The 14,781-nt window shown below is 44.6% G+C and overlaps 1 protein-coding gene across 3 annotated transcripts in view; it reads right to left on the bottom strand.

Moving 5' to 3' along the window:
- PLXNA4 (plexin A4) overlaps nt 1-14,781 on the bottom strand; it is a 418,723-nt gene that overhangs the window by 47,827 nt on the left and 356,115 nt on the right. For all 3 annotated transcript variants that reach the window (XM_035566562.2, XM_035566559.1, XM_035566560.1), the window contains exons 17-21: nt 9,081-9,174; nt 7,063-7,302; nt 6,101-6,247; nt 595-829; nt 41-183 (exon numbers count right to left, since the gene is read on the bottom strand). In XM_035566562.2, coding sequence (XP_035422455.1) covers nt 41-183; nt 595-829; nt 6,101-6,247; nt 7,063-7,302; nt 9,081-9,174 — 859 coding nt within the window. The remainder of the gene's footprint in view (nt 1-40; nt 184-594; nt 830-6,100; nt 6,248-7,062; nt 7,303-9,080; nt 9,175-14,781) is intronic.

The raw sequence follows: 14,781 nt of genomic DNA, 5'->3' as shown, positions 1-14,781 counted from the left end.
GCATGAGAGGAGCTGGCAGCTGGTGATGTTGATTTCATACCTCCAGGTCTCTCAGGACTGGGTGATCTTCAATGCCAGGGAAAAGCACCCTCATGGTGTAGGTTCGGTAATCAAGGAAAGGGATCCCAGCTCCATCTAGGTCACTTGTCAGCTCATGAATATCCGTCTGCAGCTCCGCAAAGGCTGACACAAAAAGGGAACAAGACATGCATCAATGACAGTCCAACTCTCCCTCATCATAATGGAAAAGGCCTTCAGACCCATGTGCATGAGACTAAGGTATAGATGGAGAAGCAACAGATGGAGAAGAAGAAGGTGGACAAGAGCAGGCTCACCCTTCCCATCACATAACCTTTCCTCAGGACCATATGCCAAGGCTCCTTCTGGACACTGAGTTAGCCAGTGCAGGTAAGACAAGGTGGAGGAATAAAGGATTTGGGGAAAATGGGCAAAGTCAGATTAGATCTAGGCTTGAGCCAACCCCACAACTCCCATTTCTTGGTGATATTTTGGCTCAAAGCTTTGTGGCTGGATCCCTGTCTCCTGACACTGTGGGAGTCTTCTCCCACATCATACCTTCTTTCCCCATCATACCTTCTTTGCACTCCAGTGCCACCCTGGACTCCAGGTTGTCCATCTGCATCTGCAGACGCTTGAGGGTCAAGTCACTTTCTCGGGACTTGCGCTTGTAGGCAATCAGCACAGCCACGATGAAGATGATGAGCAGACCACCAGCCACCGCGATGCTGACGATAGCTGGCAAGCTGAGGGGGCTGTCTGGAGAGATGTAGACCATCCCCGGGGAGAACTCCATCCCTCCTACACGAGCCTAGAGGGAAGGCAGGAGAAAGTTGCGTTGAAAATCCCGTACAAGCAGGAACAGGGAGGAACTCCACCATCACCCCAACTACTGCTGCTATGCAAGTCAAGCTCCCATGATAGCACACGAATCATGACCTCTCAAATTAAACAGGGCATGAAGTATTCAGATATAAAAGCTAAAACCATCTGAAATATCTTGTAGAACCAGCTCTGTTGGTAGTGTCACCATAGACCAAACCAGCAAAGAACTCTCGGGTGAGACAAATCTTACCATGTCTCAGGTGAGACAAACCTTACCATGCCCAATGCCCTGGCTACATATCAATTCAGGGTTTCTTTTAGGGTTTTCCACCCTATGTCCTGAACAGCTATGCTGTGTTGCACTGCCTGCTGTCAGTTAGTCCGAGAACACATACATGACGCATTGCTCTTAGTTATAGACTGATGGGTGCTAACTTCATTATGGAACAGGAGACATTTGACACAGACAGCTGGCACAGGAGAGGCCAGGGCACTGGGTATGCCAAAATTACAGTCACAATTTGCTTTTGACTCATCAAGTTGAGAAAAAAGTATCTGGAAACCACTCGAACAGGAAACCACTCGAATAGGAAAAAAAAAAAAAAAAAGCCCACAGAGCCTGGCCCATCCTCTTTACAGCCCTTCTCTTAGCCACATGTTCTGCTTGGTCATATTGGCTAATGGACTTCACATGCTCACCAGGGGACAGGGAGCCAAACAGAGCATTCTGTTCTCCCTGCACTCTCAGAGGTTCTCAGGCCTCTGGGACACGTTTCTGTGTTAAACTTTGCTTTTAATAGCCAGAAAGAAACCCTGCAAGCAGTACTGTTGCATGTCCAACTAAACACTCTGCTGAAGAAAGTCTGATGGGAGCCCATTTATCCAACATGAACACCAATCCCAACAGCAATCCCACAGGGTGCCATTTGTTCAAGGCTACTACAAAGCTGTTCAAGACTATCTGTAAAACAGGACAAGTTTGAGTGGCAGGGGGAAAAGCACTGCTGACTAGTCTGAGATATAAAAGGAAGGCTTCTAGGACTGGGCTGTGGTAGGGGAACACTGGCTGTGGATCAGCATAAACCTAGGAAGATGCCATGCAAAGAGCTTGAAGAATTGTGAAATGGTGCATCCCATCACTTCATCCCTGCCAAGGTTTGTCCTGAAGAAAAAAAGCTGGTCCTTCACAAAGTGAAAAATCTGTCTGCCAGGCAAGACCCAGGGCTACATGCTTCCCCCTCCCACTGCAAGTGGGACCCCTGACATATGCAATCGAACCTTTACCTATCTCCTTTATGAGGAGCTCTTTGTCTCCTTCTCAGCTCCCCTAGCAGTCAGGCAAACAGCCTTCATCTCAGCCTAGTGTCCAGTCTTGCTCTACATCCCACTGGCTCTCAGTTAATCAGTCTGTTTCCAGCCTGCATGCATATGTGTTAATCCCAAACTTTCCATGCCTCAGCTCAGGCACTTACTCAGGTTTCTTCCCTAGGTTTCAAGAGGTTGCAGCCAGCAAAAAAAAAAAAAAAAATGAAGCAAAGAGTTATGAATTAATGCAAATCTTCCAAGCTGCTCTCACTCCTCACCACCACAGCCCTTGCTGGGGACATGAATGTTGTGTCTCCATCATCTAGAAATGATTTATGGAGCCACGTTACAACCACTCAGAAGATGCCTGTTTTGCTCTAACACCAGCTGTAGGCTGTTCCACAGTGGGTCCTGGTCAAAACCACCTAGCTGGAACCCTTATGTCTCGCACAGGACAGAGGTGAATACCTGGAAATATGTCATTTCCATCCACGAGGTCCTCTTACCCCCTGAATACCCCTAAACATTTGGAGATGTGCTCTAGAAAGAGAACAGTGTCCACAGTGAGCAACTAAACCAAATCTAAGCTCATCTGACCAGGCAATAGAGTTTGATGACCCTATTGTAGCATGATATTGATGATTTGTAGAGCATCTTCAGTGGCCAAGGAACAACCTAGTAAGTCAAAGAACCATCAGTCCATAGTTTTCCTGTCTATTCCAAGATATATGGCTCAACTCCACTTCAGAAAGCCTGCAAATGTAGAGTTTTGGTGTTGGCATGTGGCAAGCTCAGCTGAGAAGACAAGCTTCCAAAGTCAAAAGCTAATCTACTCACTCCAAACTATTGCTGTTTGACCTAGAGCAGTGTCCCAAATCCTTCCAAGATGACAACAAAATTGGCTCACCAGTTTGCACAATTTCCTTCCTGTCACGGTGGATCAATAAACTGAGTCATTATATTTCATTTTCTGCTTCCTACAGTGGTCCTTTTCGTCTGGGCCTGGCAGTGAAATGAGTCCATTGATGGAGTTTCAGACTAGAGTCAAACAATCAAATTCCTGTCCCCAATACAAGTCTGTCCTGAAAGCCCGCCGAACAGCCTGGCTCTGTGGGTGGGATTCCTCTCACCAAACTTTTGACATGCACATCTGAGTTGGACATTACAGCATGCTTTTAGAGTCAACGCAGAGAAAAGGCACTTTCAGCGTGTGATTCATGCCAGCTGCTTTTGACACCTGCTTTGACATTAGGATGAGACGCTTTATTCAGCACAAGTTCCCATTTCTCTCTATTAGCTATAAGAGAATTTGGACTCCTAGAGGGAGGCGTCTAGCAAAGTTCCTCTCTAAAGATGTTTTCAACACTGGAAAAGCCTCACAGTCCACAAATCAAACTGCTGGGATCTAATGGAATCTGTCTCTTGGAGAAGAAAGCCTGCAAGTTTGCAGTGCTATTTGTGAGCGCTTAAATGAGAATAATAAAATATAGAGATATGGCCCTACTTTATTTCTTGAGCCCCGAGTGTTTTCCAAGGAAGCTAGTAACACCTCCCAGACAACTGAATTCCATATCGCCAACCAACAGCTTGGCACTTGTTAGGCCTATTAATATGGCATTTGCTCCAAATGGCACTATGGCAGAGCCCAATTTTCTCCAGCAAAGTTTTAGGGACAACTTGTAATGGTTCAAGAGAGATTTTCTTAGGTCCTGTTCTGTAAAACTTGACTGTGGGTAGTGTCTTTCCTAGTGCAAGTTTGCCCTGGCAAAATATAAATGTTTGCCTTAGGATAATATGAATTGTGCCCTGAATTTCAATTGCTAAATTTGACCATCTCTCCATACAAAGACGCCTGGGTAATTTTCCACATGTAAATGAATACACAGAACACCAGCATCCCTTCGAGTGTACTCCATCTCTTCATTGCAGACCTTCTCTACCATGATTACACATGAATCTTCCTTATTTCTATTTCTCTTACTTGGAAAACAGCTTGCCTCCGGATCTTATTCTGTCCTTATAAACCATTGCTCTGGCCTTGTTCTTTCATATTTTTTCAAGTATTTAACTCAGTTATTCTACAAAAGATAGCTGAACTAGAGCAAAACTATCTTGACATCAACATGTGGCACTGTCACCGTTCCTTCCCTTTGAAATAATCACAGCGTTACATTGGTTAATTCAGCCCATGGTCTCCTCTCAGATCCAGGCCATTTCCATTTGCAGGAAAGGGTTTGTGCAGCAGTTGTCTCAAAGTTACACAGGTAGTCATCGGCAGAAGCAGGAGAAGGACCTGGGAGAGCTACCTGTCAATTGTCCTGACCCTCAGAGTGACATTCATGGGAGACATGGGCAACAGAGCTGCTGTGCCATGCTGAAGGGGCATTTCCCAGCCCAGCTGTTCCCCTGGTAACTTCCAGATGCAAAGTCCATCCTTGAGCACTGGCCTCCATCAGAGGTAACCTTCCCTGTTTGGTTCCCAGCCCAGACACTGTCAAGGGTTTGTCTCAGTGTTGGCTTTTGACAGAGAAATCTGTAACTTGCCCCTAACAGTGATGCTCATTAAAAGGCTTCAATGGGATCATCTTCCCACATTTCCAGCAGAATCTCCTGTTTGATCAGCATCCTCAGAAAGGGATTATTTTCTTCACTTAAGCTGTCCCAAGCTGCAGGAACAGGGGAGACTTTCCAATTAGTAAGGCCCGGCCAGATGTTCATCCTCCCTGATCCCCAGGGGTTGATTATTGCTCACCTGACTTTGAGCTCTATCTCTCCAGGGCTGTTTTTGTCCATCTCTGACTAACCATATGTTTAATTACATTCATGAAAATGACAGGGAACATATATTGCCGTGTTCAAAAGCTTTGGTATTCACACAGAGAAAATCTCTCACTTCATTATTGCTCCTCTTGGAGTGTCTTTATGTGCTTTACAATGAATTGAGAGCCACAGCATATTTGCATGGCTGAAAAGGATTATTACCTCTATTTTCCAGATGATAAACTTCAGCACAGAGAAGTTAAGTAGCCAGTGTGAGGTATCCAGCAGCAGTCACAATTGGGACCAAGGATAGTCACCATAAACTCTCTATTCTCTAAAAGACTGCAGAAAATTCTTTCATTTTATTTATTCTTTTTAAGAGCCATGTGGTGCGTCTCTATCAAATTCTACAAATCTCACTGCATCAAATTAAATAAATACATGACAGATTTGGGAGGGCAACAGAGAGGTGGAAAAAAAGTTGATCTCAGGCAACGAAAAACATTGATCATCCACATGTCTGATGTCAGTTATTAGTCTTTGTTGTGTTTCCACCCACAGCTCCGTACGACTCAGATGAGTTTGCTGATGTGCTGTTTATCAGGCAACAGCACTGAGGCATGCAAATTGCTGAGAGGCAAGTAAAGGAGTGAATAAATCAGTGGATAGAGGAAGAAGCTCCCTCTGATGTAATCACTAGGTTCATTTTTCATAGGTTCCAGGAAGGATATGCAAGATTGCACTAAGTTGTACAGATGTCATAATCTCAAAGTCACACTACAGTCCATATCCCCCATGTTCTTTTCTCCTATATTAAGATGAATTTTAGCCACCAACATGCTGGTAGTTGCTGGGGACTGTGATGAATTTAACAAAATATGTCGTGTAGGGAATATGCTACATGTATGAACTCACACGAGCATCTGGGATTCATACCGTCTGTATGAAGAAAGAAGAGAAGAAAACTTTCCTGAAGTTTTGATTACAAAAAGTCCCTCACTGTCCTTAAAGATCTCCAAGTTGCTTTTCTAGGATTGATGGGGATATTACATCAAGAGGGGATTCTGATATTTGTAGGCTCTACATAAGGTAAATGATGATGCAAACTCCTAGATCTCTGCCAGCTCCTCAGCATTTTTGTGCCCTCCCAGCTCACCCAGGGAAGAAAAGCTGAGTTTCAGGCATCACTTACCATCACCTTGTGCCGTCCAATGAGGTTTGGGGACTCACACAGTAGCTGCACATCTGATACGGTCACCACACAGGGCTTCTCACCAACCAGAACAGTGTAGTTCAGTTTGGCATTCCCTCCTGCCACTGGTGGGATCAGGTTCTTGCCCTGGACAGAAAAGAGTATCATCCCACCAAAAATAACATGTCAGAAAAGAGTTTTCCTTCCAATTTTGGTTTGCTTCTGTTACACAAGTGTTAACATTGAACTCAACATTCAAGCTTCACCGTTCACTAACTTAGCAAGAAAAAAACAATTAAAAAATCCTACAGAAGACAATAGGGATGAATAGACTGTCATCAGTCAAAACAGCTTGTCCTGTTTCTGTCTCTGGAACTAAAGCATTGCATACAAGTCTTGAACAAACAGGCCCTCAGAAAACATTCAGGCTATACTGAAACATATTTCCAAATGTGCAAGCAGGTATTCTGCGTGCACAAATATTTCTTTGTGTATGTGCCACATACCGGTGCTGATATGGAAATGTTCAAGCATAAAATTCCTTCTTTGTGTAGCTGCCCAGATTACAAAAATGACAGAAGACTGCTGTGGGATTTGCCTGGGAGTGAGAGGAAGGTCTCTAAAACCCAAGAAAGAAATAGGTTTGGGTATTTACCTGCCAGCTCTGCCACAGTGGTTGAAAATTTTCTCTGGCAAACAACAGTGGTTGCAAATTTAGGTGGCGCACATTTAGCTAGAGCAGGAATTCATATTTTGTAGTTTTCGGGTATTGGAAGATGCTGAGCAGTGACTGGTGCAGTGTTTGCTGATGGTGACTCTGATATGATGCAATAGGATGGGTGCAAAGAGTGGAGGAAATCTCTGGGGATGCCACTGTGATTAGTGGGGTGCTAGCAGACACAGAAAGACCACAGGCAGCATGTGTCTTACCATCCTCATCCCGTCCTTGGTCCCCATCTCACCTTCAGTATGATTGGACTTCCTGGCTTCAGCTCCAGGATCCCCGAGGGATTGAAAACCTCAAAGACTGGGTTTGGGTAGTAGGTGAAGTTGGTTTTGTTGAGGATCAGCAGGGACTGCACATTGTCGAGAATGAAGCCAAACTCCTCTGGACGCTCAGCTAGCTCAGACTGGTGATTAGGGTCAACAGCCAGTGCTGGTGCCTGGCAGGTCATCTCCGTGCTGTTCTGCACCTCGCAGTTCTGGGGAGAGAAACCCAACACAGGCAGAGTTTATGGAAATGCCTCCAGCTCTGCTAGTGGGCTGATACCTCCCAAGGAAATGCTAGCCTAGCAGAGGACACTGAGGAGCAGACCTCCTTGGTTATCAAGAGGCAAACTGGTGCTTTCCTGCTTCAAAGCATGCCCGAAACCCATCAGGCAATCAAGGGAAGGATTAGGGAAGATTTGCTCGGACTGGTGTGTAGAACAGTTTGTATTGCAACTGGTCATCCTGTGCCTCTGCTCTGAGGGAGTTCAGCCTCTGGGGTTGCCAGGTTTTCTTTCCTTCTAGAAATAAGAAGGTTTTTTTGTTTTGTTTTGGTTTGTTTTGGTTTGGTTTGGTTTTTTTTGACAGTGGAAGCTCATCAAAGCCCCACAACCATCCTGCAGTTAACTCTCACACTCTACAGATCATTCCACAAATATATGTGCAGTACATGCTTATTTCTGTCCAGGATATTCCTGTTTGCACAGCCAACTACATGAAATGATACCCAGCAAGCTGCAGTGGAGAAGACAATGGGGTAACTTTCAGGACACACTGAAGTCCAGTTCCAAACCTGACTACTAAAACCTACTTTTTTGTGTATCTGACAAAGGGGTAATAGATTGTGAAAGGCTATTATCCCTGACTCCCATTTTAAGCCCCTAGAAATTACATCTGGTTGATTTTCAGGATCTGAGCTTTCACCTTTCTATGACATGGTTCCTAGCACTGTGCATCCTGGTCTCGCCAGGCACTACCGGGCTCTGAGCACCAAAAGAGCACTTCCTGATGCAAAACTGGTGGGCAGTTCATCACGAGCACTTGTAAGATGATGAATAGGCTTCATCAAGTGCACAATGGCATAATTGTTTGACTCTATTGTGTCATGCAAGAGCTGGAGTCTGCAGGAAGAATGTGATGAAGTCGTGCAGGCTTCTAATTCTGCAGCAAGCTTGAGAAATATTTGGCCGTGCTGTGCCCAGAAACACGACACATTACCAAAGCATACCTACATACATACATAATGAAGTGGACCGGGGTTTTCCCATAGTTCATGAGGGCCTGGAAGATTGCCCACTGAGATTTACATCAGGCCAGAAACCAACATCAAAAGGTATTTCCTGAATCTGATGGGATGTGAGAGGTGACAAGATTGCTTTGGATTTGGCTTTATGAAGGGCGACACAGTAGAGTTCACAGGGAAGCTGGGATAAGACCAAAATTTAAGTCTCCATTTGCAGACTGCAGTCTTTCTGCATTAATTTAGCCTATATTCCCGTGTTTTCTTTTCGGATCTACCACAGTTTCACCAGTGTTCATGAGGCAATTGGTCACCGAGAGCTGAGCTGGGCTGTAAATGTGGCTGATTAACTCTGGATACACTTTTGCAGGATCCCAAATGGGTCAGGGAACGGACAGAGTACTACTATACACAGTCCCTTCTGCTCCCAGCACACCCTGAATTTGAGTCTGTGTATGAATAGGCATAGATAATAAATAGCATCAGATGTGCATAGGACAAGAGAGAGGACAGGTATCTTTGAGCCAACAGAAGAATCAGGCTCAGCAGAGACCAGGAGCTGAAGGACTGCTCTCTCTGTTCCCTCCTTGGTCCAGTGCTCCTTCATGGAGAGAGGATGGGGTAATCTTAAAGGAAGCCATGCTCTCTTTTATGGATGCAACAGGAGATTTCAGCCTCCACAGCTGTTAGGAAGCCTCTGTCACCACCCCGGACATTTCCTCCTGCAGTCCCCAGCCCAGCAGCAATACTCACATTGACGTGTTCCTTTCCACCATGCTTTGCCCGGATCTGGGGGTTCTGGATCAGGTCTAGGTGAGTTCCCCACACAGCAATGGGAGTGTTGCCACTAGAGAAGATGAAATGAAAGAAAAGCATAAACCCATCTAATACATACCAGTCCTGATATTAAACCAGCAGTGGGTTGTCTATTTTCCTAAATGTTTATTGCAAAGTGCCTGACCACATCTCACAGACCTCTAGGAAAGAACACAAAGCAAACCAAACCAAACCAAATAGGATTTTTTTCATTAATTTATAGGTGGAGAAAGAATTAAAACTGTATGCTTGTTGAAACTGACATGTCAAGCAGCGTCTGTGTGTTCCATTATCAGGACTGAGCAATCACAACTTTGATAATGAGAAGAGCAGGAAATCTAGAAGAGGCTTTTTGGAATGGTCTATAGCTGATATCTTCTATTTCATTTAAAGAAGAGAGTTTAAAAAAAAAAAAAAAGTATAGAAACTGTCCAGTGCGAGCAACCATAGAGGATTCAGTTCTGCCTTGTTTGGGGTCTGTAGTTCTGTCTTCAATATTAAACTTGCTATAGAAAGCACCATTCTGAATAAGGAAATGCCACTTCATGGAGCCACCTACTTCAATGCTGCCAGGGAACCCAGTCCCACCACGTCTAGAAGAAACAGAGCCAAAGTCTTCAGACTTGGTCTGAATAAGGCATTTGCTTTGCTTCATTTAGTGACCCAGGCAGATATGCTCTGCAAAGTGTATAGAACCAACCTTTGACAGAGTAGAGATTTCTAATCACTGTGTCCTTTTGCTCAGCCAAAACTTGATTTCCTGAGAAAGTTGATTTATACAAGCCATGACCTTACATTTAGTTGATGTTATTGCTTTTATAACATCTCCCTCAGCCCAGCTTAAGAAGGGGAGATGGAGACAGAGCCCTTTTCATTCCCTGCAGTCAGCCTCACCAGAAGGAAACAGCTTTCAACCCTCTTTCCATTCCTTTGCCTCTCGTGTGTAGGAGAGAGAGGAAGGAAAGTGCAAAGGAGCGTTCACAGGCTTTAGTAGGAGCCAGTGTGTGGGATGGCTTTGAACTCTGCATGGAGGGGAAGGGTTCACCACAGGCAGGTTTGGCCATCCCAAACAAAAGCAGCACTGTTCTGCGAGGGTCAGATCTCCGCTTGCAGCCCATGGGTGCCTGCTGCAGGGGCAACGTGGTGCAAGGGCTGGATGGGGAAGAGTTACCTGAGAAATCAAAAACCTCAGCTCTCAGGGCTCAGGCAGCCAAGGCAAGGTGAGGAAACATCAACAATACCCAGTCTCTGCTATGGAGCTGAAGGTTTCCCAGGGATGAGGAGCATTCTCATCGGTTTCAGCACCTGCATCTGTAACTCCCCTTGGAAACTGTCCAGGCTTCAAATTATTTCCTGGAACTCTTTGCTGAGAACGGGAGGGAAAGCCATGCAGAAATCAGATGGATTTATGTGGGGCTGGGAAAAGAAAGCCCAGCATCCTTTTCCTGCCTCTAGGTAAACCTCTACATGCGCGAAATGTGAAACAAGTGCATTACAAATAAGACTGAAGAAAACACCAGGGAATAAATAAACTGTAAGGCAGAAGCCTGGGCTGGTCAACAGATCTCTCCCAGTTCTAATTTTGTTTTCCATGTTCCTCGTTTATGTTTTATTATTACACAGATGAGGTAGGTAGGAATTAAAGCAGATATACACCTCTGCTCAGCAGTGTGGCTATCAGGTGTCAGAGAGCTGGATGCAGCTAGCTAGGACTGTGCTTCAGTCCTTCTAGCTGCTTCCACCCCGTTAGCCCAAACAGGGCCAGGACACCAGCTCAAACACTGGCTGGTGGACATCCATGCTTTTAAGCTGTTAGCAGTACTCTGGCTTGGTTTAAAGTGCCTTACTACCCTCCCAGGCAAAGCCTGGTCATGTTCAAGGCATTGCAAGGGCCAGAGAGCACTTCCAATAAGCAGAATGGGTAAAGCTATACTGAATTTCAAGGAGAAAGATTATTTGATGGTATGGATGGGGGCTATGCAAGCTAGCTGGCTTTAGGTCCAAGGGTAGCCCTGAATTAAGTATTTACTAGTTTAAACATAACTTTGACCAAGAAGCCTGTAAATTTGAAGTCATCTTAAGGACTGGTGGAGGAAGGGTGGTGTGAGGAGGGCACCCGCATTGCAATAAAAAGTTATCATCTTTTCAAAACAAGGAGACGCTTTTGTTCTAAACCCCAGCATAGCAAAGGTGTGATCATAGCTCTGACCACAAACCCCAAATCTTTCTCAAGAGCTTGTGGTGAAGCCATGAGCTCTACCCATGAACATTGTCACAACTATATCTCCCTGCAGGTGCTCCTGTGATACTTCTCTGAGAGGTTCCTTATGGTCTTGCAAGAAAAGGCTGTACAGACTGATCCATGGATCATACGTGGCTTTGAGTTCTGCAGGGTACCTCAAGTTCTTATTCATAAGAGAGCTTCCCATCCTTTCCCTATAGGGAAAAATACACCCTCCCTAAAATGCAACTTCATGCTAAGTGTTCCTGACATCAACCAGGGAGACCTGGCTTGTCAAGAACCAGAGGAGAAGGGCATAAACCAAGTTTTTGTTTCCCCATTGTCCTGCTTCTTCTGGATTTTTGGCTGTGGGCCTTTATTATTTTAATTATTATTTATTATTTTTTATGAATCTCTGCTGATTCAAACTAGAAGGGATTTTGTGTATTTACTCAACAGTTTTATGTGTTCCAGACATATCAAATGTGTGTGCATATATATATATCTATATATGAGTGTGTGTATATATAAATAAATCCTTTTATTTAATCAACTGAGTCTGTGCACACAGTTTTTAAAACACGTGTTAAAAATTCTGTATTTGGTTTGGAAACCGAGCTTGCAGGCTCCAGCCACACTTATTAAGCAAAGCTACAGCAGAGGATCAGAGAGGGACCTTCTCTCTGGAAAAAAAAATAAAATAAAATAAAATAAAATAAAATAAAATAAAATAAAATAAAATAAAAGCCAAAGAAATTCTGTTCACTGAAGACATCACCTGAAAACTCACTCTGGCTTGCAAATCCAGCAAATTCAACTGCTGTTTGCCTTCACGTCAAAACTGGTAGCCACTGCCTTCTGTGGCTGCGGGTGAATGCCCAGTTGTAGCCACTTCTCACCCAGATCAGAGTAGTGACAGACACTTCTGCTCAGCAAAATGTCAGAGGTGCTAAGACTAAGAGCTTTCTTAATTTAACTCTTTTTTCTTTTTTTTTTTTGTCCCAAAAGCTCTAAGCGTAATTTTCTCTCTGCAGACTCAGATAATTGCTGGACGTAATTCAAATCAAACCCAGATCAAATGTATTAATAGAGCCTTATAAAATTCTAGGTACCTGCCAGCCCAGCGTGACTCATTTTTTTTGGCGATGTGAGTAAATTAGCAGTAATCTTTTCTTTATTGTCTTGGAAAATGGCACTTGAGAAGGTTTTAAGCCAGTCTGGGTACATTCATTCACTAATTTTGCAAAGCTGGTTTAGTAGCAATCATCTGTCCCTCAAAACAGCTTAGCCCCACAGCCAGGAGTGATGAATCAGAGATTTGCTGTAATGAATCATACTGCATAACAAATATAGCAAGGAAGAGCCTCCTCGGTCAATCTCCAGATCCACGTGTCTCTCGACTAACTTATTTCTTGTTTGATTCCCAGTAGTTGAGCTGGCTGCACTTTTATCCAGCTCTCTGTGGATGCCTTGCTTTGTCTCCATTACAAACTCAGGACGGAGCTCCATGGCTTAACAGTGATTGTCCAAAAAATGGGCTCAGACACCCTGAACCACAGAGGGAATCCTGGATACTGCATCTTCTCTCTCTGCACCCTCCTCCAAGGTTACAATTCAAAATAATTCAAAAGTGCAAAAGAAAGGGCACAAAGGCAGAGGTGCAGTGGGTAGACCTGGTTAAAATTAGTCTCCTGCTACTGATCAAGTGGATGCTTTCTATTTTAGAGGTACCAAAGAGTGTAAGTTAGAGGCTGTATCTGAATGATGAGACAGAGTCCCAGTCATCCATCCTAGCAGCTACGGACCCTGCAAATAAGCTGGCACCTGTGAAACAGGCAACTCTTCTTAATTTGCTTTATGCTGGGAGGAGGATGGGAGATCCATGGCAGAAAGCAATGGGATGCAGATCCTCTGCAACTCAGGGCCAGGCAAAGCTGGGCCATTCCACCTCCAACCTCTCCTTGGCTGCTTCTTTGTCTCTTGCTGGGAGCTTCAGAAGAGAAACCAGGGAGCAAACAGGCTCTGGAGAGCTTCTCCTCTCACCTCCCAGCCAGGCCTGAAGCCAGGTGAAGGAAGGGCCCGTTCTGTAGCTTTCCTGGGGATAAAAGGCGAATTCACTCTCCTGGGCTGTCAATCTTACACCTTTTAAGCAGCACTAAACTCACTTTAATAAGGAAGGGACTAAAGCGATTTCTCATTTCACTGATAACCTGAAGTCTGACTGAAAATAAAACCTCCAAATGGAAAATCCAGACACTAAAGCTTCGAGCCCAATGTGTAAAGATTCAATCCGGCTAAATCAGTAAATTCCCTCATGGTAATTAAAGGCGCTAATTGATTTGTGAAAACATCTTCTGGAGGGGAGCTGAACTGAGGGGATTTACGAGTCCTGCTCCTAATCCCCAGATACTCCAATCAGTCCGGTTTGACAGGGGAGCAGAGAGTTACAGTGGATGAATGAAGGGACACTAAGATTTCTTATTTTGTATCTTTTCAAGGAAATACCAGCACATTTAGTAGCTAGTTCCTCTATTCCTGAGACCATTTCTGCAGGATTCAGAGAGTATTTGGGTAACACTTTGATGCCTTCCACAACCAGAGCAAATGCTATACTCAGACATTGCACGAACCTTCTGAATTCACCAAAGCAGCATCAATGAGCCAAAGAGCAAAAAGGATGCCTAACAAGGAGAAAGACCCTTTGGTAGGGCAGGGACCTGGGCTCCCTTTGTATTTCATCTCAGGAGATGGCCTTGGGGCTTCCAGGCATGATAACCAAACAAGCAATACTTATTCCTAAGCCAGCAGGTAAGGCTGGGAGAAGGTGAGAATTGCTTTCAAACCCAAGGACTATTCCCTTCTCTAAGCACAGTCATGATGTTTATGTCTGGGTCTAAGAGGCTAATGGATATTTGACTGGTGCTATCACCATAAAAAACTGTGGACCCAGCCGAATGGGACACAAAACATAGTCATGACCAGAAAAAAAAGTAAGAATTGCAGCCTTTAGGAACACAACAGCTACGGGGGACTGTGATACCACTGAGGGAGCATCTGGGTACTGGAGATAAACACCAGGCTGCAGTAAAGAGGGAGAAAACTTCAACATCAGACTGGAGACCTGCTGTACCTGCCTTTGTAATTAAAACATGAAGTCCCCAGGGCAAGCTTCTGGTGAGCAGTTGCAGCTTGATTTTGCTGCATTAAGCCAGCAAGGAAGCTGAAGTCTGCTAGTGAAGGTTCATTTAGCTTTGGGCTACACCGAGTTGATTTGGAGAAAGAACATGGCTCCAGCCCATCCCTCACAAGGCTCTTTGGAAATTTTGTCCCAGGAGTACACACAGCTATGGAAATCCAAGGTGCTACAGTGAATACAGAGAGCATTGCTGGCATTTATTGTCTTCCCAAGGGGCAAGT

The sequence above is a fragment of the Cygnus atratus genome, chromosome 1 (assembly GCF_013377495.2).
Source record: "Cygnus atratus isolate AKBS03 ecotype Queensland, Australia chromosome 1, CAtr_DNAZoo_HiC_assembly, whole genome shotgun sequence".
In the NCBI taxonomy this organism is placed as follows: Eukaryota; Metazoa; Chordata; class Aves; order Anseriformes; family Anatidae; genus Cygnus; species Cygnus atratus.
Note: the sequence above shows the minus strand (reverse complement) of the source record. Positions and strands in the feature narration are given on the sequence as shown.